Source organism: Hylobates moloch, unplaced genomic scaffold, assembly GCF_009828535.3.
Source record: "Hylobates moloch isolate HMO894 unplaced genomic scaffold, HMol_V3 SCAFFOLD_14, whole genome shotgun sequence".
Taxonomy (NCBI): Eukaryota; Metazoa; Chordata; class Mammalia; order Primates; family Hylobatidae; genus Hylobates; species Hylobates moloch.
The window spans coordinates 99,671,359-99,680,937 of NW_026652289.1; the positions used below are offsets into that span (position 1 = coordinate 99,671,359).

Here is a 9,579-nt window from a genome sequence, read left to right on the forward strand (position 1 = left end):
GTAGATAAGGGGTGGGTAGAGGGATGAATCACACCCCAGGCACGGGTTCTTAACCCTTTTTGTGCAGCAGACACCTTGGCAGAGTAGTGAATCCTTATAAATCCTTTCACAATGTTTTAAAATGTATGAAATAAAATATACAGGTCTACAAAGAAACTCAGTTATATCAAAACACTTATAAAATATTAAGAAATAAAATTGTGATATACTTTCTTTTTTGAGCCGGAGTCTTGCTCTGTTGCCAGGCTGGAGTGCCATGGTCCAATCTCAGCTCACTGCAACCTCCGCCTCCTGGGTTCAAGCAATTCTCCTGCCTCAGCCTCCCAAGTAGCTGGGACTATGGGCATGCATCACCACGCCCACCTAATTTTTGTATTTTTAGTACAGACAGGGTTTCACCATGTTGGCCAGGATGGTCTTGATCTCCTGACCTCATGATCTGCCCACCTTGGCCTCCCAAAGTGCTGGGATTACAGGCGTGAGCCACTGCGGCCGGCCAAATTGTGATACATGATTATGTGCTTCTTTATTAATGCATTAATATATAGCAACAAGTCTAATATTGTAATTTCAAAGTAGTAATGAGTATAAAAGAGGTATCTCAGATACAAACATACTTTTGTTTTTGTTGATACTACTTGCTATGGTCTGAATGTTTACGTCTCCCTAAAACTCATGTTAAAATCCCAACCCTTAATGTGATGTTATCTGGAGGTGAGGCGTTTTGGGAGGTAGTGTCCTTATACAGAAGGCCCCAGAAAGCAGGCTTGCCCCTTCCACCATGCGAGGACACAGTCCGGTGCCACCTATAGGAAAGTGAGCCCTCACCACACATCAAACCTGCCAGGACCTTGATCTGGCCTTCCCAGCCTATGGGACTGTGAGAAATAAAGTTCTGTTGTTTATAAGCTTCTCAGTTGATGGTATTTTGTTATAGTAGCCAAACAGACTAAGATACTACTATTGTTTGTTGCCTATCTTCACAATTGAAGAGAATGTTAAGTATCACTTAGAGGTAAGTAAAAGTGTGTAATTTTATTCATCTAAGATCTTGGCTAAGAACTAGGACTGAAATTAGATCTGAAGCCTCTTCTCATCTCTCCTCCTGTTTAAAAACAGGAAGGTAGACAGCTGAGTCAGCTTCATGGGCAGAAATAACTGGAACAGCATTAACTTCCCAAATGAAATACTCCATGTCTAATAGAAATAAAGAGTGTATCAAGAAGGAATTTCCAGAAAAAATGAGAAAAATTAGAGTTTGAATAATGAGGTAGACAGTCTATGTGTATAAACTGGAGTTCCACAATATTTTATGTGAAAAAAAAGGTTAAATAAATAATCCCACTGAATTGCAAGTAAAACTGAGTTTGATTTCTTTGAGAGAGGATCACATACTGTCACCCAGGTTGGAGTGCAGCATTATGAGCATGGCTCACTGCAGCCTCCAACTCTTGGGCTCAAGTGATCCTCCCACCTCAGCCTCCCAAGTAGCTGGGACTATAAGGCACATGCCACCATGCCTGGCTAATTTTTTTTTTTTTTTTTAATAGAGGTGAAGTCTCCCTATGTTGCCCAGGCTGGTCTTGAATTCGTGGGCTCAAATGATCCTCCCACCTTGGCCTCCTAAAGTGCTGAGATTACTTTAGGCATGAGCCACTGTATCTGGCAAAACTGAGTTTGATTCCTTTCTTGAAATCCAAGTTTCACTCTTGTTGCCCAGGCTGGAGTGCAATGGCGCAATCTCGGCTCACCGCAACCTCCGCCTCCCGGGTTAAAGTGATTCTCCTGCCTCAGCCTCCTGAGTAGCTGGGATTACAGGCATGCGCCACCAGGCCCCGCTAATTTTGTATTTTTAGTAGAGACGGGGTTTCTCCATGTTGGTCAGGCTGGTCTCGGACTCCCGACCTCAGATGATCAGCCCGCCTCGGCCTCCCAAAGTGCTGGGATTACAGGCGTGAGCCACCATGCCTGGCAAACTGAGTTTGATTTCTAAAGGAATCTCAAACCTGGTTTCTGAAATAGAATCAATGTTCGTTAACTGTGATATAAATAAGTGGTTTTTTATTTTTTATTTTTTTTGAGATGGAGTCTCGCTCTGTTGCCCAGGCTGGAGTGCAGTGGTGAGACCTCAGCTCACTGCAACCTCCACTACCCGGGTTCAAGCGATTCTCCTGCCTCAGTCTCCCAAGTAGCTGGGATTACAGGCATCCACTACCATGCCCGACTAATTTTTGTATTTTTAGTAGAGACAGGGTTTCACCGTGTTGGCCAGGCTGGTCTCAAACTCCTGACCTCAGGTGATTCACCTGCCTCGGCCTCCCAAAGTGATGGGATTACAAGCATGAGCCACTGTGCTCAGCTTAAGTCAGTTTAAGACTGTTTTGATTTGTCTAAATCAGAGGTTGGCAAACTATGACCCACGGGCCAAATCCAACCTGCCACCTGTTTCCCCTCAGCCCACAAGCCTTGAATAATTTTTACATTTTTAAACGGATGAAAAAAATCAAAATAACATTTTGTGGCATTTAAAAATTAGATGAAATTCAAATTTAAATATCCATAAATATGAATCATCTGTGGCTACTTTTGTGCTACAATGGCAGAGCTGAATAGATGTGACAGAGACCATATGGCCTGCGAAGTCTAAAATACTATCTGGTCCTTTACAGAAAAAGTTAATTTATAAGAGTCAAAATAAACGTACATTCAATTTTAGGTAAGAAGTCAAAACAGACTGGGTGGACTTTACGACATCCTCAGGCCCCAACATAGACTTACTGAGTCACAGAGGAAGTCAGAGGTCAAAAAACAGGAATCTGATTCTTTAAAACTCTTTAGGTAGTGTGGGGCTCACTAAAAAAAAAAAAATTAAGTAAACTGGCTATGTTAACATACCTTAACCAGTATTCTCTGAGCTGAATACCCGATCTTAGAAAAATAAATTCTACCTTGGTCTTGGAAATTAAAAATTAAATTCCACTACAAGACAGCAAGAAAGCTTTGATAGAAAGAATGGTTGCAACTCTTTCTACCCTCAGGAGTCCATACTCAAGGCTTAATGCCAAAGGCTTAAAAGAAATTCCAGGCAGTAGGCTTGGTGCAGTGGCTCACGCCTGAAATCCCAGCATTTGGGAGGCCAAAGTGGGAGGATCACTTGAGCCTAGGAGTTCAAGACCGATGGGCAACATAGTGAGACCCTGTCTCTACAAAAATAAAAATAATTAGCTAGGTGTTTTGGTGCACACCTGTAGTCCCAGCTACTCAGGAGGTCGAGGCAGGAGAATTGCTGGAACCTAGGAGTTTGAGGTTACAATGAGCTATGGTAACACCAACCGCACTCCAGCATTGGTGATAGAGTGAGATTCTCTCTCTTAAAAAACTCAAAATTAAAAAAAATAAATTCCAGGCAGTAAACATAAAGTATTAGAAAACATGACAACTAAAGAAAGAAGGAAGGAAACAGGGCTAAAGCAGTAGAGCACAATTACTATCGACGCTGATCTTGGTATTAGTACAAAGTACTGACAACTAGCTTAGTAAGACTACAGAGAACTAGCTTTAAAACTGGGGATGTCAGGCCAGTCGCGGTGGCTCATGGCTGTAATCCCGGCACTTTGGGAGGCCGAGGCGGGTGGATCACTTGAGGTCAGGAGTTTGAGACCAGTCTGGCCAACATATAGTGAAACCTTGTCTCTACTAAGAAATACAAAAATTAGGTGGACGTGGTGGTGCGCGCCTGTAGTCCCAGCTGCTCGGGAGGCTGAGGCTGAAGAATCACTTAAACCTAGGGAGGCGGAGGTTGCAGTGAGCCGAGATCGCACCACTGCACTCCAGCCTGGGTGACAGAGCGAGACTCCGTCTCTCTAAACAAACAACAACAACTGGGGATTTCAACTTTGGCTGCACATTATAATTCCTGGAAAGCTTTTCAAAAACTTCCAACACCTGAGTCCTATTCCCAGAAACTGATTTGACTGGATTAGGGTATTATTTTAAAATTCCATAGGCTGATTCAAATATATAGCCAGGGTTGGGAACATCTGCTCTAGAGTGAAACTGCTAAGGCTCCAGTTCCAGGCTGCCAGTCACCAGCTGTGTGATTTTGCCAATTACTCAACCTTTCCATGTGTCAGCAGCCTCCCCTGTAGAAAAAGGGTAATAATACCTAAGTGAGAGGTTGTTTCATGGAATTACAGGCATGTTAACGCCTAATGCAAAGTTAAGTACTCAATAAAGGCTAGATATCGGGAGGGCTTACCCTTAAGATATGAGCCCACATCTTCCGCTTAATGTGCTCTAACTTTGACTAATTCAGCCTTTAGGTTTATTTAAATGGCTGCTGAAGCACCGTATCACATAAATTAGGCTCATAAGCCTTTTTTTTTTTTTTTAAAAGAGCGATTGAAAGAGTTCAGGATATGCCACCCCAAAATATGCTGCTTTGATATAGCAATCATTTTGAGTTAAAGGCAACTGAAAGCAGCAAATGCAGGGAGAGGTTTTGTCTGAACTCCTCTTATCTGCCTAAAAACAGATTCTCCAAAGGAACTCAGGTGTCATAAATCCCTTCCCCTGGAGTTTCATTAACCAGGGAATATTGACTATTCTCCCAGAAGAGGAAACTATAAATCAACACCACACTATGACAAATTTTGTTAAAAACGATCACATCTCCTATCTCTTCTCCTAAGGATCCGTTCATCTTTCCTAAAAATCATTTCCCGTTCTAAGTGGCCTACATCCCCTCCCCCTTCCCCTATTAAGAGAGTCCCTAAGCTCTCAAATCTCACTACTTGGGGGGCTATTCACTTTTTTCCCTGTGATGCCCCCAAGAACTAACATTAAAAATTAATAAATTTCTATACATTTTCTTCTGTCAATCCTTCAGCTATTGAAGCTTGGAGAGTAAAAGGAAAGTCTATCTCGCCGGGTGTGAGTTATCCCAGCACTTTGGGAAGTTGAGGCGGGTGGATCACTTAAGGTCAGGAGTGTGAGACCAGCCTGGCCAACATGGCGAAACGCTCTACCAAAAATACCAAAAAAAATTTAGCCGGGCGTGGTGGCGGACACCTGTAATCCCAGCTACTTGAGAGGCTGAGGTAGGAGGATCCCTTGAACCCGGGGGTCAGAGGTTGCAGTAAGCCGAGATCATGCCACTGCACTCCAGCCTGGGCGACAGAGCAGACTCTTAAAAAAAAAAAAAAAAAACTATCTTCCCCTACACATTATAGGTGTTTCAAAATAGAATTTTTTAAAAGGTCTGAAACAGAAAAGGTACAACCAGATAAACATCTTTTAATGAAGAACTTACCACCCGTCACAGAAAGGGTCTCCCACATGGCCGCTTCTTTTTTATACAAGGTGAAGACAATGGCGTCGTTCCCAATCTTTGCTTTGCTGCTCTCATCGTCGATGGGAGCATAAAGAAATGCCTCAAATAAAAATGGAGGAAAGTTGACCTATGCAGAAGGGTGAAAACGGAAACTAAGTTAATTACACAAATCAAGCACGCGTATTAAGAAACACGTGAAAAAGGTAAAATAACTTTCTAAAAGGCCCACTAAATTTATGCCAGGTAGTGAAAGATCAGCAAGGCATATGAGAAAGCCCTGGATAAAAGTAGTCTCTGATCTGATTATCTGTCTACAGATGGTGTCTCACCTGTACGGGATTCATTTTTTAAATAGGATTAAAAATTTAGGACGTTTATCTGCAAAGATGAGCCTGTTGCTCGTGCCTAGCTGCGCTCTTGCAGGAGCTTCGGACCACACCCCCGGGGACCGGCAGGCAAGACTTGCATTCTTACCTTCAGATAGTTTTCCGTGCAGAACACGTCCGTGTCTCTGACGCACACGCCTTTGAGGGGCAGAGACAGAAAGACCGCAGTCTTCGTCTGCTGCCAGCTGTAATCGCTAACCCGAAGGGGCATTCCGGGAGCAACGGGAGCGGAGAGCGCGACTGGTTGCTGCTTGCGCCTGCTTGGTTGCTAGGGAAGCTGGGGTTACCATGCGCCAGCCCTTCCGGGTCACGACCGGGAGCCCTGCGTTCCCAGCGTGCTCCGGCGCCACCACCTCGCGGACTCCATGCGTGACTATCTAGGCGCCCCGACCCGAGTGTGATGCCGATTCTTGGTGTTACCTTACGATCTGAGCGAATGTTCAGAGAAGTAGGCCCATACCCTCTGCTTAAGGAAAAAAAAAAAAAAAAAAAAAGCACTCCGTGGGTCGGGCGCGGTGGCTCACGCCTGTAATCCCAGCACTTTGGGAGGCCGAGGCAGGCGCATCACCTGAGTTTGGGAGTTCGAGACCAGCCTGACCAATATGTAGAAACCCCGTCTCTACTAAAAATACAAAATTAGCCGGGCGTGGTGGTGCATACCTGTAATCTCAGCTACTCTGGAGGCTGAGGCAGCAGAATCGCTCGAACCCGGGAGGCAGAGGTTGCAGTGAGCCGAGATCGCGCCATTGCACTCCAGCCTGGGCAACAAGAGCGAAACCCCGTCTCGAAAGAAAGAAAAAAAGAAAAAGAAAAAAAAGCACTTCCAGCCTAATAATGCTAAGGAGGGCTGTGGGCATAAGGCTCGGGAAAGCAGCCCATGAGGAGCAGGTGCAATGCCCGTACGCCATTGGTGCGGTGTCTTGTCTGTTTCTTCTGATTGAGGCTATTAAGAGTTAGTCTAGTTGTTCTGTTTTGGAAATTTCTTGGTCATACAGACTATGAACAAATGTGAACCTGAAAGAGCCAATCCGTCAACATCCAGAGTGGATAACTGGGTCTAAATTCAAAATAGAGACACGTGGCCATGTTTACCGACTAGCGGTCACACATCGACTCTGCGTTCTCCCCAAACCCACACCTCTGTTGAGTGTTGGGTCTTATAGGGCTCACCTGCCTCAACCAATCAGGGCTCAGCTGTATCAGCCAATCAGAAGTAAGTGCAGTTCAATCCTTCATTTGTATAAACAATCCTCATTGGGAACCTGGGCAGAAACTTTTGCTATAAAACCCAAACCCTCCCTTTGTTCTCTGGAATGCATCTTTGTTTTACACCTAAGGCTTCAACTCCCCAGTTTGCAAACTGTTCACTGAAATAGTTGCTTTGCTCCAAATTCCTCTTCAGAGAACGTTTGTTCACAACACATACCAGGAGCTTATCTAAGCTATTGTATCCTGCAAATCCTATCAGCTGTAAGGCCGCCAAAAGCACCTATACAGGTTTTGCTCCAAAGTTTGAAAACTGAGGAGAAACGACCCTATGATTCATCTGACAAATGCTTTGCTACAAATCGGGAATAGGGTAAATTGGAATTACACTGACGCATTCCATAAGTGCTTAAGTAGAATCTGAAAACTTAAGTGCTGCAGAGAAGCTTGAAGATTATGTAGTCTTATTCTACATATTTAAGGAATCTGAAACCTATACACAAACCATTTTCGTATAGATTAATAGCAGACCATCATTAAAATCCTGATCTCTTAACTCCCATTCCAATGTTTTTGCTCCAGGCTGCTTTCTGTACACCCAGTTTATAAATTAACTGGGATAAAACAGTGAATGTATACAATATTTAGGTACACACAAATTATTTCCCACTTGGGGCTTTTGAATTTAAACTTTTTTTAAATTTTAAAAAAACAAAACAAAAAAACAGGGAAACTGGGCCTTTGGGGAAATCTGAAAATATAATACAAAATCCTGGATTTTAAACTTACTTACTTTTGGAAGCCTTTCTTTCACACAAATTTCAATGCTCCTTAGAAATTCATTGAGGAAAGATAAGGAGCAACAGATTTGAAGAGAAAACAATCTTTTTCCCAAAACAGGGCACCCTCACTACCTTAGCAGTTCATCATCTCAAGCTTCTGGTAACTTTGAATACTGGGAGTCATCCTACACTTGCTTTCCCGTGTCCATTTAAGCTGAGAAACCTACAAATCCTGTGGATTTTGTAAAAATTTCTTTTGTCATTTTCCCCTTTTTGTTCTATTCCTACTTTTACCATATTGTTTCCAAATCTTATATGTCTTCAAAAGACAGGGTTTATGCATTTTTTTCATATAAAATGTTAAAGTACAGGTTCTCCCACTATACAGAAATATAAGTGAGATTTTATATGCATGAAAGATAATAATGTAAAGGATACTTTGTGCTGCTGGGGATTTCAGGAAAATCTGTTAGCAGTCACTTTGCTAAACACATACACAGCTCTGCAGTGAAATTATTCTCCTGACTACCATGATCCTACTAAACTTTTAGACTCTGAATGAACCATACCGTAAAAACTTGACAAGTTGGTCAGGCACATACCACCGCGCCTGGCTAATTTTTTGTATTTTTAGTAGAGACGGGGTTTCACCGTGTTAGCCAGGATGGTCTTAGTCTCCTGACCTCGTGATGCGCCCCCCTCGGCCTCCCAAAGTGCTGGGATTACAGGCGTGAGCCACTGCGCCTGGCCCTATATGCATTTTTAGAAAAAGCCCACTATCCAGTATCTGGAGACCTTGGGTCACACAGAAAGCTGTTGGAACTTGTGTTGGAAGAAACTATCCATCCCATGAAAAGCTGAGTTCAGGTGTAGCCCCTCCAACTGTGAGCCAGAAGGTCCAGGTCCCACTGGCTGGTTGCCCAGGAAAATCCAGAGAAAACACCCAAGGTCGTTTTTGTTTGATTCTGTTCATTGCATTAAAGCGTGCAATCAGAAAGCATCAAGGAGATTGACAGGTGTATTAGTCTGTTCTCACGCTGCTAATAAAGACATACCCAAGACTGGTTATAAAGGAAAGAGGTTTAATTGACTCACAATTCTGCAAGCCTGGGGAGGCCTCAGGAATCTTACAATCTTGGTGGAAGGGAAAGCAAACACGTCCTTCTTCACGTGACCGCAGCAAAGAGAAGTGCAGAGCAAAGCAGGGGGAAGCCCCTTATAAAATCATCAGATCTCATGAGAACTCACCCACTATCACAAGAGCAGCATGGGGGTAGCTGCCCCCATGATTCGGTTATCACCCACTGGGTCCCCACGTTGGGATTATGGGAACTACAATTCAAGATGAGATTTGGGTGGTGACACAGCCAAACCATATCACCATGTTATTTTTTTTCTCTCTCTGTAATTTCCAGTGATAGATTTATATTACTCCTTTTATTATTAATAGTTTATGTATGTAAATACATAAATTATTTGGTTTGTAAAAAATATTACAAGTTTAAAGTAAAAATTTCAAAACAATCTCTATAGTACACAAGCATACTTATTTCCTTATTTCATATCCTGAGGTTCTTAGAGAGTGTAACCATACATTATGAAGCAAAAATTAAGTATGATTTACTATTCATAACCTAAAATTAATTACCTATAATTTTATTTACTTTTGATGTGCAAATTTCAAAATTTTGCCATTGGAAAAGGTTGCTTTCTATGTTTTCTTAACACCAGTTTGGAACTTTAAAAGGCATTAAAAAAAATCCCTCATTCTGGTAGCAAGATCACTTAGGTCCACCTTAAAGTTTTTTCTTTTCTTTTTTTTTTTTCTCTAGGAAATGAAATTCTCCAAGAACTTTTAGTTCTATTTAGTGGA

The 9,579-nt window shown here is 42.6% G+C and overlaps 1 protein-coding gene across 1 annotated transcript in view; it reads right to left on the minus strand.

Moving 5' to 3' along the window:
* Positions 1-5,972, minus strand: part of DNAAF4 (dynein axonemal assembly factor 4) — a 68,018-nt gene extending 62,046 nt beyond the window's left edge. The window contains exons 1-2 of the mRNA XM_032174305.2: positions 5,807-5,972; positions 5,312-5,459 (exon numbers count right to left, since the gene is read on the minus strand). Of these exons, the coding sequence (XP_032030196.1) occupies positions 5,312-5,459; positions 5,807-5,929 (271 nt within the window). The 5' untranslated portion in view covers positions 5,930-5,972. The remainder of the gene's footprint in view (positions 1-5,311; positions 5,460-5,806) is intronic.
* Positions 5,973-9,579: the final 3,607 nt, after the last annotated feature.